The sequence below is a fragment of the Pelophylax lessonae genome (assembly GCF_965119305.1).
Source record: "Pelophylax lessonae genome assembly, chromosome: 2".
Taxonomy (NCBI): Eukaryota; Metazoa; Chordata; class Amphibia; order Anura; family Ranidae; genus Pelophylax; species Pelophylax lessonae.
The window spans coordinates 31802755-31820695 of NC_138769.1; the positions used below are offsets into that span (position 1 = coordinate 31802755).

General features: G+C 39.5%; 1 protein-coding gene across 2 annotated transcripts in view; it reads left to right on the forward strand.

Moving 5' to 3' along the window:
* The window catches only part of TEX55 (testis expressed 55), a 151860-nt gene that overhangs the window by 113099 nt on the left and 20820 nt on the right, over window positions 1–17941 (forward strand). For both annotated transcript variants that reach the window (XM_082247418.1, XM_082247417.1), the window contains one exon: window positions 14150–14212. In XM_082247418.1, coding sequence (XP_082103544.1) covers window positions 14150–14212 — 63 coding nt within the window. The remainder of the gene's footprint in view (window positions 1–14149; window positions 14213–17941) is intronic.

Genomic DNA, 17941 nt, shown 5'->3' on the forward strand with positions numbered 1-17941 from the left:
GCGTATCGAGTATCCATATGGAGTAGGAGGGAGGTTGAGGTGGCGGTGGATGTGGCGGTGTAGGTGGAAGCAGCGGTGGAGGAGGACGAGGTAGCCAACACTCGTTTTTGTTTTTAATTTTAAATTTATTTTTAAATTAGGGTACACCCCAAAGAGTGAGAAAGATCAAAAATACAACAATGGCTGGGTAAGGCCGGTATACATGTCTATTCTGCACAAGGTACGGTCAAGTCCTGTGGGATCCATGCCTGGTTCATTTTAATGAACGTGAGCTTGTCCCCATTGTCTCTGGACAGGCGGCTGCGCTTGTCTGTGATAACGCCCCCAGCCGTGCTAAATACCCGTTCAGATAATACACTGGCTGCAGGGCACGCCAGCACCTCCAAGGCGTAAAGGGCAAGCTCAGGCCATGCGCCCAATTTGGAGACCGCTGCCGGATCACAAACAGAGTGGATATCTCCTGCTTACCCGGCGGCCGCTGTCATACGAAGCTCCGCCTCCTGGACTGGCTCCTATGATAGACAGCACATTGGTGATGTCTATCATAGGAGACAGGCCAGGAGACAGGAATGATCCATGCTCTGTGTAATCCAGCGGCTCTCCTTTCTCTTCATTGACTGCATTGGATGGGCACAGCACTGGTGAGGCTGCATTGGATGGACAACTGATCAGGCTGCATTGGATGGGCACGCACTGGTGAAGCTGCATTCGGATGGGCACACACTGGTGAGGCTGCATTGGATGGGCACGCACTGGTGAAGCTGCATTGGATGGGCATGCACTGGTGAGGCTGCACTGGATGGGCACTGATCAGGCTGCATTGGATGGGCACTGTTTAGGCTGCATAGGATGGGCACGTACTAGGCTGCAAGTGCCGTGCGATCTCCCAGCTACCAAGGCAGACTTAGGATGTCTGCAGTCAGTGACAGAGCCTCTGCTTCCTGTATAGTTCTGACTCTGTCACAGGCGGAGTGATATGAAATGCACTACCCCTGTGACAGGAGCCATACAGGAAGCAGCGGCTCTGCTCTCTACTGCAGCCGCTGCTTCCTCCAGCAGTACCCGCATGACCGGCAGTAACCGTCAGCAGTAACTGCACCAGCAGTACCTGCCAGCAGTCTGCAAAATAACTAGTAAAGGTATGTGCATTAGCGTGTGTAAATTGTTGCAATATGTTTTTTAATAACTAGTTGTGTTTTTTCATAATATATCATGTCCTTGTTTATACATGTATGAATAAGGACATGACATTTTCTGGCTGCCTAAGTCATATGTGCTAGGGGTGCAACTATCCCCCAGCACATAACTGTAAATATCCCAGCATGTGCAGTGCTTCTGACTCAAATTACTGAAGTGGTCATGGTGGTTAGAGTGTTCCTTTAATATCTCTCAGAAGAAAACCTCTGTATACTGATTCCATTTCATTTGATCATCCTCTAGTTGTGTTAAATTAGTGCGGGGGGGCACAGCGGCGAAGGAAGGGCGCGGCGGCGTTTTATTACTTAAATACATTAACTATAGTATATATTTTATATGCGGCCCGAGAAAACTTCTCTACACTCAATGTGGCCCAGAAAAGCCAAAAGGTTGGACACCCATGGTCTAAACACTGTATGACAGTGTCACAGTAAAGTATGAATGAAAAACTGAAAAATAATTGTCCCCTTAAATTGGTGCTTTTTGAAGAGCAGATTAGAACAGCAGTGTCTAAACGCTGTAAGTCACAGTAAAATACGAAGGAAAAAACTTTTTTTTTTTTAAATCCAGATTAAGCAGACACATATGCACTGAGCTTGCATTACATGGCCGCTGCACGCCGCCAATCTAACAGACTGATAAAAGTTTTTTTTTTCTCCCTCCTCCTCACTGGGCTCAGGTCAGGGCAAAAAGATGGTGCACTGCACCCCCACACAATAAAATCAATGTAGATCGCTGTCTGATTAAAGAAGATTCTTCCTATTCTTTCCCTGAAAGCAATCTCCAGCCTGAACCTACAATAATCTCCTATCTCTCCCTCATATCAGCAGCAGCAGGAACCTGACCCTACAGTAGATAGAGCAGAGTGACGTGCGGCGCTATGTGACTCCAGCTTATATAGAGGCTGGGTCACATGCTGCACTGGCCAATCACAAGCATGCCATTAGTAGGCATGGCTGTGATGGCTTCTAAGGGCACACTAGTTAAACGCTTGTTGATTGGCTGCCCTGCAGCTGTTGACATGAACATGAAATAAATAACCGAACGCCAAAACATGAAATAAATTACCGAACAACGGACTGTATCCCGAACATACAGTAAAATGTTTGGGTCCGTGTCCGGGTACTGAATACCCAAAAGTCCGGTACGATCCCGAACAATACATTCCGTGTTCGCTCAACCCTACTGATCACGTGATGTAAACAGAGCTGGTGTAACGTGAGAATTACCTACCCCGTGAGAAAAACCTACCCCTTGTCACTTCCGGCCAGAAACAGCTGAGCAGCGCAGCAGTGCGCATGCTCACAGCCCCCGATACGTAATGGAGCAGCTGAGGATCAGACAAGTGCGCATGCGCACTAGTATGAAATTATCACGGTGTCCGTGAAAAAAACCTACCCATGCGGCGGTTAAATTAAAACAGCTGTGCTGCACTATGAGTCATCTCCACTCCTCTCCCTGTGACTACCCTGATCTCGGCTAGGAAATATAAAAGCGGCTCTCGGCTCCTTGATTTATCTTTTCATACACCCGCCGCCGCTTTTATATTTACTAGCCGAGATCAGGGAAGTGACAGAGACAGGAGCGCAGATGACTCGTATTACAGCACAGCTGTTTTAATTTAACCGCCGCATTAAACACACTGCCGTGCAACCGGAAGTGACGAGGGTAGGTTTTTCCTCACGTGTAGGTAATTCTCACGGAACACCGGTAACCAGCTTTGTTTTTCAGCGTGAGGAGAAAAAAAAAGCCAATCACCCGGCTGCTGTCAGAGGGAGATCAGTCCCCAGGAGGAGCCACTGCTGCCGCATGTGTGCTCACTAGTGCCACCTACCATTGCCCACCAGTGCAGGTCAGAGCCACCTACCATTGCCCACCAGTGCAGGTCAGTGCCACCTACTATTGTCACCTACCAGTGCCCACCAGTGCCACCTACCATTGCCCACCAGTGCAGGTCAGTGCCACCTATCAATGCCCATCAGTGCCCCATCATCAGTGCTGCCTATCAGTGTCACCTACCAATGCCTATCAGTGCCACCCATCAGTGCCCATGAGTGCCACCTAAAAGTGCCACCTATTAGTGTTACCTATTAGTTCCTTTCAGTGCCACCTATCAGTCCCCTTCAGTGGCGCCCATCAGTGCCGCCTATCAGTGCCCATCAGTGCCGCCTTATCAGTGTGTATCAGTACCAATCAGTGGAGCCTACCAGTGCCCATCAGTGCCACCTTATCAGTGTGTATCTGTACTGCCTTATCAGTGCCCATCAGTGCAGCCTACCAGTGCCCATCAGTGCAGCCTACCAGTGCCCATCAGTGCAGCCTATCAATGCTCATCACTGCAGCCTATCAGTGCCCATCAGTGCCGCCTCATCAGTGCTTATCTGTGCCTATCAGTGCCGCCTCATCAGCGCACATCAGTGAAGGTGAAAAATTACCTGTTTGCAAAATTGTATAACAAACTATAAAAAGTTTTTTTTTTTTTTAAATGTTCGGTCTTTTTTTTTTTTTTGTTTATTCAGCAAAAAATAAAAACCCCAGTGGTGAAAAAATACCACCAGAAAAAAGCTCTATTTGTTTGGAAAAAAATTATAAAAATGTAATTTGGGTACAGCGTTGCATGACCGCGCGATTGTCATTCAAAGTGCGACAGCTCTGAAAGCTGAGAATTGGCCTGGGCAGGAAGGGGGTTTAAGTGCCCTGTAGGCAAGTGGTTAATGCCCCTTTCACACTTATACGACCTGAAAGTCATGCGACTTTGACGCTGTTTGAATCAATGCCGGTGTAATCTTGAGGTCTATGGACACCAAGTCGCATTAAAGTCGGCCCAAAGTAGAGCAGGGACTACTTTGAAGTCGCTGTGACTTGAAGTCGCACAGATATGAACGGTACTCATTAGAAATCATGGAGGACGGCTTGTCATGGAGTCCCAGGACAAGTCGCATAAGTGTGAAAATGGCCTAAATCTGTAGTAAGTTTCGAGAAGGTACAAAGGCAAACAATCAAAGAAATAAATGTGATGCTTGATCTGGGTACAAAAAGAAAACGAAGAAGAAACGCACAGAGCTGAGCTCATTATTATGTATAAATATATTCAATGTCAATATGAACATTTGGTGCATAAAAATGGTTGTAGTTTCCCCCCGGGGGGTTGTTTTCCTCTCTTCAAGACCACAAGTGCCGGAGCCGGGAAGAATTTAAACTTGATAGGCATTTGTCTTCTTTAAACCTAAATAAATATGTAAATGAGGAGCCCGTTAATAGCAGAGAGAGCGGATAAGGTTCTGTTCTCTCCTCCATATACTGCAAGGTTACTCCATACCGCAGCCCACATTTTACGACCCATTCATAAAATGCACGCTGCGGTGGGGAGCCTGCAGTGTCCTTCAGAGTTTTCTCTGCTTCATGCTGGTCACATGACTTTGACAGGTCACATGACTGGGCTCTCCTGTTATTTATTTATTTTTTTTACTTCCTTAACCGCTTCTCGACCACCCGTCGGTCGCGCGCAGGAAGCTAGGGGGCAAGCATGCGCCGCCCCCACCCAACAGCAGGGAAGCCGATGCACGGGACAGGTGGCTCTGATTGTCGCCTGACACCCGCGATCGCTCCCCGCTGAGAGAGAAGAACGGTCAGCTGTTGTAAACACAGCCGACCGTTCTCCCTGGAATGATCACAGAGCTCCTGTGATCCTTCTATTTAGGATTACAGGTCTCTGTGATCATTTCAGAAGCCCCGCCAAAAACAAAAAAAAAGAACAATTCTGAAAAAAAAAAAAAAAAAATATTTTTCACTTTCTGCTATATAACATTCTCAAAAAAAAAAAAAAAAAAAAAATTAAACAATTAAAATGTTTTCATCATTTTAGGCCAATTTGTATTCTGCTACATATTTTTGGTAAAAAAAAAAAAAATCACAATAATTGATTGGTTTGTGTAAAAGTTATCGCGTCTACAAACTAGGGGAAAGATTTATGTCATTTTTATTTATTTATTTATTTTTATTTTTTTACTAGTAATGTTGGCAATCAGCGATTTTTAGCGGGACTGCGACATTGCAGCGGACAGATCGGACCCCTTACTGATATTTTTGACACTTTTGGGGGGACCAATGACATTACTACAGTAATCAGTGCTAAAAATATGCACTGTTACTGTAAAAATGGAAAGATAAAATGAACACTGCGCTAGAGTATAAGTAAAAAGTCGCTAGCACTAAGAACATCAGTGCTAAAAATATGCACTGTTATTATAAGAATGACACTGGCAGGGTAGGGGTTAACCCCCGGTTGATGAAAAGAAAAAATATTTTTTTTTCACTTTCTGCTATATAACATTCCCCAAAAAAATAAAAAATCATTTTTTTTTCATAATTCTAGGCCAATTTGTATTCTGCTACATATTTTTGGTAAAAAAAAAAAAAAATCCCAATAAGCGTATTTTGATTGGTTTGCGCAAAAGTTATCGCGTCTACAAACTAGGGGAAAGATTTATGTCATTTTTATTTATTTATTTTTATACTAGTAATGGCGGCGATCTGCGATTTTTAGCGGGACTGCGACATTGCGGCGGACAGATCGGATCCCTAACTGACCTTTTTGACACTTTTGGGGGGGACCAGTGACATTACTATAAGAATGACACTGGCAGGGAAGGTGTTAACCCTCAGGGTGATTAAAAAAATATATATATAGTTCACTTTCTGCTATATACCATTCCCCAAAAAAAAATAAAAAATCTTTTTTTTTTTTTTTTTTTTTATCATTTTAGGCCAATTTGTATTCTGCTACATATTTTTGGTAAAAAAACAAAACAAAAAAAAATCACAATAAGCGTATTTTGATTGGTTTGTGTAAAAGTTATCGCGTCTACAAACTACGGGAAAGATTTATGTCATTTTTATTTTTTTACTAGTAATGGCGGCGATCTGCGATTTTTAGCGGGACTGTGACATTGCGGCGGACAGATCGGACCCCCCGGGGGCTAACTGACATTTTGGACACTTTTGGGGTTACCAGTGACATTACTACAGTAATCAGTGCTAAAAATATTCACTGTTACTGTAATAATGACACTGGCAGGGAAGGGGTTAACCATAGGGCGAACAAAATGTGATCTAAAAATATGCACTGTTACTGTAATAATAGAAAGATAAAATAAGCACTGCGCTAGAGTATAAGTAAAAATCCGCCAGCACTAAGAGCAAACATCCATACTCTAAAGATAAATACAGTAAACCCCCGCTCCATCGCGGTTCAGTTTTTGCGGTCCCAGTATATTGCGTTTTTATTTGTAATGTTATTTTACTATATAAATCGTTAAAAAATGAAATATTTTTGTGTTTTCCATAGCTCTTGCTATGTCTCTCAGTATCTTTTATGTGTTTAAATGAGTTTCTATTGTTTTAACCACTTGCCGACCGGTCACGCTGACTGTACTGCGGCAAAGTGGCTCGATTCCGTCCAGCGACGAAGACCTGCGTCGCTGGTCTCCTCCCCTTGTAGGCGGCGCTCGCGCGCTGCCGGAGGCGCGCTCCCGCTGTTTTCAGTCACAGCGGGAGTCGGGCCAGTGGAGGAGCGGCGGCGATCGCCGCTGCTCTTCCCCGATCGTCGGGGAATCGAGTTTAGAGATCTGCCCGCTTGTGTAAACAGAGCGGGCGGATCTCCGAAGTGACAAACAGTGACAGATTGCTGAACATGCGATCTGTCCCTGTGTCACTCAGTCCCCTCCCCCCACACACGTCAGTAAGCACCAGGCATACAATAACCCCTCCCTCTCCAATAAAATTAACCCCTTCCCTGCCAGTGTCATATTTGCAGTAACAGTGCATATTTATAGCACTGATTACTGTAGAAATGTCACTGGTACCCCCAAAAGTGTCAAAAATGTCAGTCAAGGGTCCGATCTGTCCGCCGCAATGTCGCAGTCCCGCAAAAAAAATCGCAGATCGCCGCCATTACTCGTTAAAAAAAAAAAACACCAAAAATGACAGAAATCTTTCCCTTAGTTAGTAAACGCGATAACTTTTGCACAAACCAATCAAAATACGCTTATTGTGATTTTTTTTACCAAACATAGGTAGCAGAAAACAAATTGGCCAAACATTTAAAAAAATTTTGATTTTTACATTTTTTTGGGGGGGGAACTCCAATGTTAAAAAATGTTAAAAATATTGTTATTTTTTCAAAATTGTCGCAATTTTTTTTGTTTATAGCGCAAAAAGTGTGTTTAAAGACCTTAAAATGCTTTTACACGTACAGTGACAGTAAAAAAAAAAAACATGCCTACAATGCATTTTAATAGGGTTTTTCTATTTCGTGGATTTTCACTTTTCGCGGCTGGGTCCGGAACGTAACCCCCGCAATGGAGGGGGGTTTACTGTAAACTGAAAGCCGTGCTAAAGCAAAATAGTTAATGTGAACTGTTAAAAAAAGTCCATTAAATGTGTTATAAACACCAATCCACAGAGGTAGTCGTAGCAGGAACCGGATCACCGGTGGTGGCAGATGAATAGATTCAGAGGAGGTAAAAAGGTGACTCCAGATCTTAACTTCACACCCAAAGTGAATAATAGAATCTGCTTACCAGATTACAAGACCACTAGATTATAGGTGGTCACAGCAGGTCTCTCATGGGGTAGAGATCTCATTCAGCAAGCGTATACGGATCCCAAGGGATATGATGAAACAAAAAAGGCTTCCATAGTGCAATAAGATAACGCAACATATTTACTGGCCATTTCCGGTACTGATGACTCCGTTGTTCGCTCTCCACTGAAGCATAGTAAATGGTGTTTTCTATGCTTCCGTTTGTGAATGAATAGGACCCCTTAGAGCGCTTTCCTGTTCATTCATCCTTTTTAATGAATGTAAAAGATAATATTGCACTTACAGATTCCCGAATACAAATTGTGTGTAAACCGCACATATATTGCGGTATAGCTGTGTTCCTGTGGGCTCTGTCTCATGCGCCCGACTCCTGGTGAGAACAGCCAATTGGATAGAGTTAGCGTGATAATGTAGCCGCCGTGATACCCTACGCGTTTCGTCATTGTAATAATGACACGGGCATGAAAGGGGTTAACCCAGGGGTGATCAAAGGGTTAAGTGTGAGCCTAGGGGGTGTTTTCTAACTGAATGGGGGAGGGACTTGTGAAATCAACACACAGAGATGGCAGGTATGATGTCACGGAATGCTCGCTTCATTCAAACAGTAAAGAACGTTTTATGGAGAGAGTTAAAGGGGAAGTCCCTTTCCAGTAGATTATACATAGAATTGATACAAGAATAGAAGTTTACCATTACGTTCTTCAAGTCACGTACTTACATATAAGCTAATTAAAATAATTGTTGTATTGTTGCATAGTTGTAATTGGCATTACATCAGACTTGTTCTAAGGGTTAAGATAAGGCATAATTAGTTACTTCAAACAGGCTTGCTCTAAGGGTCAGTTTGACCACATAGCGTAACATCCTGGAAACTTTCAAGGACATTTACTTAGATAGGCTTTTTAATTAAGCTGAGTCTAGGGTTTTAGTAACAAGATGGAGTTGAAAGAACAAAATGAAGGATAAATATTCCTTCACTCCCCAGATGTCGGTGACTCCCTTACTGTACAGCAAGGGAAGTCATGAAGGCTTGTAGGTCCTTAGGGAGATCTGTCCCGCAGTTCCTGATGTTTCCTGGTTGTTCTTACGGATCCTTACTCCTCCTTGTTATGATCCTGGTGTTTCTCCCTAAGTACAATGGACAGGCAAAAAATATAAATGAGGCAGCCTCTCATAGTGTAAAATCCTCAGATAAATTTATTCATTCAAATATCATTTTAAAAAAGTGCCACTATAATAGTGATACAATGTAAAAAAAAAATGGAGCCTGCCATGCGTTCCACTCGCTGGGCCAGAAGTGACGCACAGGAACAGTCACTTAACACGTTTCGTCATCAAACAGCGACGTCTTTGTGACTCTGTGCAGACCAGTCAAGTTTCTCCACCCCAAACTCGCTCATCCATGTCTTTATGGACCTTGCTTTGTGCACTGGTGCGCAGTCATGTTGGAACAGGAAGGGGTCATCCCCAAACTGTTCCCACAAAGCTGGGAGCATGAAATTGTCCAAAATGTCTTGGTATGCTGAAGCCTTAAGAGTTCCCATCACTGGAACGAAGGGGCCAAGCCCAACCCCTGAAAAACAACCCCACACTATAATCCCCCCTCCACCAAATGATGTGGGCCAGTGCACAAAACAAGGTCCGCAAAGACATAGATGAGCGAGTTTGGGATGGAAGAACTTGACTGGCCTGTACAGAGTCCTGACTTCAACCCGAAAGAACACCTTTAGGATGAATTAGAGCGGAGACTGCGAGCCAGGCCTTCTCATCCAACATCAGTGCCTGACCTGACAAATGCGCTTCTGGAAGAATGGTCAAACATTCCCATAGACACTCCTAAACCTTGTGGACGGCCTGACCAGTAGAGTTGAAGCTGTTATAGCTACAAAGGGTGGGCCAACTCAATATTGAACCCTACAGACTAAGACTGGGATGCCATTAATCACTTTCCAACTGCCTGCCGCAGATATACTGTGGCAGGCTGGCTCAGCTGTACCCCCATTAGCCAGCGCAGAAGCTGATCCACAGAGCTGGTGGCGTCGGGCACCCCGCAATTGTTCCCCGTGCAGAGAGAAGGACAGTCGGCTGTTGTAAACACAGTAGACCGTTGTTCTCTCTGGAATGAACACAGAGCGCCTGTGATCCTTCTATATATAAGATCACAGGTCTCTGTGTTGATTCCACAAGTCCATCCCCATACATTTAGAAAACACCCCCCAGGGTCACACTTAACCTTTTGATCGCCCTTTGGTTAACCCCTTCCCTGCCAGTGTCATTATTACAGTAACAGTGCATATTTATAGCACTGATTACTGTAGTAATGTCACTGGTCCCCCCAAAAAGTGTAAAAAAATGTCAGTTAGGGGTCCGATCTGTCCGCCGCAATGTCGCAGTCCCGCTAAAAATCACATATCGCCGCCATTACTAGTAAATATAAATAAATAAAAAATGACATAAATCTTTCCCCTAGTTTGTAGATGTGATAACTTTTGCGCAAACCAATTAATATACACTTATTGGGAATTTTTTTTTTTAACCAAAAATATGTAGCAGAAAACAAATTGGCCTAAACTGATGAAAAAAATATTGTTTTTTTTTTTGGGGGGGGGGGGGTTTGATTTTTTTTTTTTTTTGTTTTTTTTTTTTCAGAATTATCGCAAATTTTTTTGTTTATAGTGCAAACTATAAAAATCGCAGAGGTGATCAAATACCACCAAAAGAAATCTCTATTTGTGGGAAAAAAAGGGCATCAATTTTATTTTGGTACAGCGTCGCACGACCGCGCAATTGTCAGTTAAAGTAACGCACTGCTGAATCGCAAGAAATGGTCATTAAAGGGGAAAATCTTCAGGTTCCAGAAGTGGTAAAGTTCATGTGTGTGTAAAGGAAGGCGTCCCGATACTTTTGGTGTATGTTTACAATTATCGGCATTCATAGAATGTCATTTGTACTTTATTTAGGCACTTATTAGCAGTTTTGTCATGTCACAGCTAAGAATAATTTTATATCCGATAATCCCTTGTTGGAAATAACAGGCAGCAGCTGCGTTCATTCATTATCACTCTCATAGGTTTTCTAGGTGGGGGGTTTCTTGTATATGGACGGCTTTACAACCACTTTAAGTTTTTACTCATTCATTGTAAGGGCTCATTCACACTAGCAGTGCTCTCTGAAGAGAGATCCCCATTCAGATCACTTTTCAGAAAACATTTAACAGGCGGTGAGGAGACATTGTATCACCTCCTCGCCACTTGATTTAACCTCTTGATTCCCACACTAGGGGATTCTATTGGTTTTTTTGTTTTCTATTCTAATCTGTTCTAGTCTTTTCTATTCTGTTCTTTTAATTTCTGTTTTGTCTTCTGTTCTTTTATGTTCTGTTTTACTCTATTCTATTCTTTTGTTTTCTATTCTATTTTGTTCAATTCGGTTCTGTTTTACACTATTCTATTATTTTATATTCTGTTCTGTTAGGTTTTTAATCTACTCTTTTCTATTCTTTTTATTCTATTCTATTATTGTATATTCTAAATGAATCTTGTCAAATTTGTTCTATTCAAATTTCAGAAGATGTTTATATTCTTTCTATTTTATTTTATTGTATTCTTTTGGTTTTTTTTTTTCTATTCTACTCTGTTCTAGTCTTTTCTATTCTGTTCTTTTATTTTGTATTATTTTTTTATTTTCTGTTCTATTATGTTCTGTTTTACTCTATTCTTTTCTTTTGTTTTCTATTCTATTTTGTTCAACTTGGTTCTGTTTTACTGTGTTCTATTATTTTCTATTTTATTCTGTTATGTTTTACCCAACTCTTTTCTATTCATTTTATTATATTCTATTATTTTATATTCTAAATGAATCTGGTCAAATTTGTTCTATTCAAATTTCGGAAGACGTTTATATTCTTTCTATTTTATTTTATTGTATTCTTTTGTTTTTTTTCTATTCTAATCTGTTCTAGTCTTTTCTATTCTGTTCTTTTATTTTCTATTATTTTTTTTATTTTCTGTTCTATTGTGTTCTGTTTTACTCTATTCTTTTCTTTTTTTTTTCTATTCTATTTTGTTCAACTTGGTTCTGTTTTACTGTGTTCTATTATTTTCTATTTTATTCTGTTATGTTTAACCCTACTCTTTTCTATTCTTTTTATTCTATTCTATTATTTTCTATTCTAAACTTATCTATTCAAATTCCGGAAGACAATTTTATTCTTTCTATTCTATTTTATTGTATTCTTTTTTTTCTATTCTAATCTGTTCTAGTCTTTTATATTCTGTTCTTTTATTTTCTATTATTTTTTTTATTTTCTGTTCTATTATGTTCTGTTTTTCTCTATTCTTTTCTTTTGTTTTCTATTCTATTTTGTTCAACTTGGTTCTGTTTTACTGTGTTCTATTATTTTCTATTTTATTCTGTTATGTTTTACCCTACTCTTTTCTATTCTTTTTATTCTATTCTATTATTTTCTATTCTAAACTTATCTATTCAAATTTGTTCTATTCAAATTCCGGAAGACAATTTTATTCTTTCTATTCTATTTTATTGTATTCTTTTTTTTTTTTGTTTTTCTATTCTAATCTGTTCTAGTCTTTTCTATTCTGTTCTTTTATTTTCTATTATTTTTTTTATTTTCTGTTCTATTATGTTCTGTTTTACTCTATTCTATTCTTTTCTTTTGTTTTCTATTCTATTTTGTTCAACTTGGTTCTGTTTTACTGTGTTCTATTATTTTCTATTTTATTCTGTTATGTTTTACCCTACTCTTTTCTATTCTTTTTATTCTATTCTATTATTTTCTATTCTAAACTTATCTATTCAAATTTGTTCTATTCAAATTCCGGAAGACAATTTTATTCTTTCTATTCTATTTTATTGTATTCTTTTTTTTTTGTTTTTCTATTCTAATCTGTTCTAGTCTTTTCTATTCTGTTCTTTTCATTTCTATTTTATTCTGTTCTTTTATTTTCTGTTCTATTATGTTCTGTTTTACTCTATTCTATTCTTTTCTTTTGTGTTCTATTCTATTTTGTTCAATTTGGTTCTGTTTTACTGTATTCTATTATTTTCTATTCTATTCTGTTATGTTTTCCCCTACTTTTTTCTATCCTTTTTATTCTATTCTATTATTTTCTATTCTAAATGAATCTGATCAAATTTGTTCTATTCAAATCTTGGAAAAGACGATTATATTCTTTCTATTTTATTTTATTGTATTCTTTTGTTTTTTGTTTTTTTTTTCTATTCTAATCTGTTCTAGTCTTTTCTATTGTTCTTTTAATTTATATTTTATCCTGTTCTTTTATTTTCTGTTCTATTATGTTCTGTTTTACGTTAGTCTATTCTATTCTTTTGTTTTCTATTCTATTTTGTTCAATTTGATTCTGTTTTACACTATTCTATTATTTTCTATTCTATTCTATTATGTTTTACCCTACTCTTTTCTATTCTTTTTATTCTATTCTAAACAATTCTATTCAAATTTGTTCTATTCAAATTTCGGAAGACGATTTTATTCTTTCTATTTTATTTTATTGTATTCTTTTTTTTTTTTTTCTATTCTAATCTGTTCTAGTCTTTTCTATTCTGTTCTTTTAATTTCTATTTTATCCTGTTCTTTTATTTTCTGTTCTATTATGTTCTGTTTTACTCTATTATTTTCTTTTGTTTTCTATTCTATGTTGTTCAATTCGGTTCTGTTTTACTCTATTCTATTATTTTCTGTTCTATTCTGTTTTTTACCCTGCTCTTTTCTATTCGTTTTATTTTATTCTATTGTTTTCTATTCTAAACGAATCTATTCAAATTTGTTCTATTCATATTTTGGAAGACGATTATATTCTTTCTATTCTATTTTATTGTATTGTTTTGTTTTTTTTTCTATTCTAATCTGTTCTAGCGCACCGCAACCGCTTGCATTGCATGCAGTTGGGGGGAGGTGGGGGGGGGGGATGTTTGTAGAGTGGACCCATTTTCTTGAAAGCACCAGGGGGTATAATTCCTGCCATAGCATGTGTACAGCCTAGCCGCTACCTCTGCAGTTAAAAGGGGGGGGGGTGGCAGTTGGAAGGTGGTAAAAGTGTGGCTTAGCCGTGGGATTTTACCGCCCCCCAACCTCACATGTGAATGAGCTGTAATAGTACTCTTCTGGCTTCAGCTCCGCCAAGCACATTTATAAGGCCCACCTCCGTGCCCCATATTTTCTAAAGCAATGATATGGCCACAGTAATGCCACCCGCGTGTTCAGGCTGAGAAATACACAGATCAGCAGCAGGCAGCCAGGAGCCTATGCAGTACAATACAGGACCAATACAGGACCATAGATCTGAGGATTCACATTTTGTTTTTCAGGAGATCACAGAAGATCTGGTGTATGAGAAGCCAGAAGATCCCCTGCAATTTATGCTGGAAAAGGTGCGTGTTCTATTTTGTTCTGTTTTGCCCTATTCTTTTCTTTGCTATTCTATTCTTTTTTTTATTCTATTCTAATATTTTCTATTCTAAAATAATCTATTCATATTTATTCTATTCAAATTTTGGAAGACAATTATATTCTTTCTATTTTATTTTATTGTATGCTATTGTATTTTTCTATTCTAATCTGCTCTTTTAATTTCTATTTTATTCTGTTCTTTTATTTTCTGTAATTGTTATATGTTATATATGTAATATGTTCTTTTTTACATTATTCTATTCTTTTCTATTCTATTCTGTTCTGTTTTACCCTGTTATTTTCATTTCTTTTTTATTCTATTTTTTTTATATTTTATATATTTTTATATTCTTTTGTCTTCTATTCTATTTTGTTTTCTATTCTATTTTGTTTAAAGTTCTGTTTTACTCTATTCTATAAAAAAAGAAAAAAAAATAGAATAAAAATGAGAAAAGAAAATAATAGGGTAAAACTATTATTTTCTTTTCTCATTTTTATTCTATTTTTTTTTTTTTTATATTCTAAACTAATCTATTCAAATTTATTCTATTCAAATTTCAGAAGATGGTTATCTTCTTTCTACTTTATTTTTTCTAGTCTATTGTTTTTTTTATACTCTAAGCTGTTCTATTCTTTTCTATTCTATTTCTTTAATTTCTATTCTATTTTATTGCATTCTTTTTTGTTTGTTCTATTTTGTTCTGTTGTATCCTACTCTTTTCTATTCTATTCAAATTTATTCTATTCTATTATTTTCTATTTTAAACTATTCTATTCAAATTTATTCTATTCAAGTTTCGGAGTTCTTTTATCTCCTGTTCTATTATGTTTTGTTTTATGTTATTCTATTCTATTCTTTTATTTTCTATTCTATTTTGTTCAATTTGGTTCTGTTTTACTCTATTCTTTTCTGTTCTATTCTGTTCTGTTTTACTCTATTCTTTTCTACTTTTTTTATTTTCTGTTCTTTTTTGTTCAATTCGGTTCGGTTTTATTCTATTCTATTATTTTCTATTTTTTCTATTCTTTTATTTTCTATTATATTCTGCTCTGTTTTACTTTATTCCATTCCTTTATTTTCTATTCTATTTTATTTTATTGTTGGTTTTTAAATTTCATTTAAATTCGTATTTAATTTCGTTATTTCTGATTTGTTTAAATTTGTTACTTTTGTAAAAAATTCATCCTAATTTTTGAACAAAATGAAGCACACATGTCTACCAGTGGTTAAGCAATATGTAGAAGGTAGATGATACTGAACACTAAGAACTGAAGCTAGGAATAGTGGTGTCCTGTCCATGTGTAGTTCAGCATCTCTGTATCATCATTTATCTGTCTTCATTTTCTCTGTCCTTGCAGTTTAGCTAGAAATCTTTCCCTCTAGTGGTCAGATTTAGCACTGAACCTGTGTAAACCATGGGTCTGAATCTAGTGCAAAAGGTTGTAAATGCAATGTGTGCAGAAATGTTGCAGTTAGCTTTTTAGGCATAGTAATGTAAAATCAGACATCTTCCCTTGGTAATAAACTTGATTTTCACCAGATAAGTGCTGAGATCACAAATAAAAAAAATGAATATGGTTTTTAAATAAATAATTTAAAGAGCAACCCCACTTTTGTAGAGAAAAAAAAAAAAAAACCCTTCCCCTTTGGGTGATCTCTGCACATTTCAGGGATTTTACCAAACTTTGTTGCAGATTCCTACCGTTTCTTATTCTGAAGAAATAGCTGTTTGTGCCCATGTGAACAGTGAATGTGAATAGGCGTGACTATTTAATTAACAATCAGCTGCTGCACCTGCTGGGCTCTAGAGAGGAAAGTGGCAGGGTCTGCGTCCCTTTGAGTGTCCATCTATCTAATTAATAATCATCTGCTGCACCTGCAGGGTTCTAATGAGGAAAGTGACAGGGTCTGCATCCCTTTGAGTGTTGACCTAAGGAGGAAGGCACTTATTTTAGCTGGTGGGCTATCTTACCCCTTTGGGATGAATAGGGCCTCGATGCACATGTGCACTAGAGAAAAACCCTGAGGACATTTTCACTTAAAATACTCTACTGTGGTGACCAAGAAGGAAGATAAGTATTTGAACTGGTGGGTTAGCTTACCCATTGGGATGAATAGGGCCCTGTTGCGCTTGCACACTTGAGAAAGACCCACTGAGGATATTTCTATTGCAAAGATTGTATGGATAAGGGAAAAAAAGGAAGGTAAGTAGTTGAGCTGGTTGGCTATCTAACTCATTGAGATGAATAGGGCTTGGAGGTGCATGCACACTAGAGAAAATACCCCTGAGGGCATTTCCGCTGGAAAGACAGTATGGTTCTCAGCCAAGGAGAAAGGTATTTGAGCTATTGGGCTAGCCTACCCATTGGGATGACTAGGGCCCCAATGCACAATATTTACTAGAGAAAAAAACCACTAGGGACATTTCTACTGGAAAGCCTCTACGGTGCTGAACCAAGGAAGCAGGTAAGTGTCTGAGCTAGTGAAAAGCACTCCTCAGATACTTAAGGGGTGGGGGGGGGAGGGGATTGATTAAAGAACAATTAACCCAAAGAAGCAAATCAAAGATTTTGACTTGTCTGGGCTTAAGCAAATGGTTGAGGCAGGTGGCACACATGTGGGCAGGTGCAGCCTATTTTCTCCACTGTAGGTGGCACTCGACCACAGCGGTATTGCAGTTGGAGGGGAAGTCAAGAGGATCATGGTTTCTCTATGGTTTCCTGGGTCACTGTAGAAGCTATCAGATTGGATGCTGCCACCCCATGGGACTCTGGCAGTCATCTTGGGTCACGCAAAGTCTATGTAAGTCCCTGGCACCCGGGCGTGGCGCTCAAGGGCCCCAATGCGCAATACTTACTAGAGAAAAACCCACTAGGGACATTTCTACTGGAAAGACTCTACGGTGCTGGACCAAGGAAGCAGGTAAGGCTAGTGGAAAGCACTCCTCAGATACTTAAGGGGTGGGGGTTGACTCTGGCAGTCATCTTGGGTCATGCAAAGCCTATGTAAGTCCCTGGCTCCCAGGCTTCGCGCTCATTTTGCATGTGGGTAATGTAGGGACAGGTCACCGTCTTACAGGGATAGTAATTAGCGATAAGGAGAGGTTCCAGAAGAATAGGGAAAGGAGAGGGACACGCCATTCTTCCTGGACACCTGCCCATTTTGACATGAACCGGCAAAGCCACATTCCGCCCCTCAAGACAGATGCTGTTGGTGCACCCAAGACCTGCTCTGCTAGAGCTTCAACGATGTTGCGGTCTTTGACTGTTCCTGGTCAGGGACCTTCCCGCCAGGCCTTGTTTTGTATTTATTGCTGAACTTATGCTGCTACACCGCACTACACTTCTCCATACAAGGATGAGTAGCAAGAACCATAGAATAAGCTTTGGCAGTACCCCGAGACATGGACCAACCAGTAGGGATCGACCAATTATCGGCACTGCCGATATATCGAGGGCAGATATGCACTCTCCACGATATATCGGAATCGGCCCTGGAGGTTACCGATATTTCGGGAAAGTGCTTGTACCGGAGTGATGCCTGCAGCTAGAGGCATCACCCCGGTACCGGTGTCCATAGCCAACGGTCGGCTGTCTTGTAATGACAACCGATGCGGCTGAGAGGCCACTCGGCTGTCATTACAAGGAGCGGGAGGGGACGTCTCCCCCCCCCCTCCCACCACCTTCCGCGGCTCGCCCGGGTCTCCCGT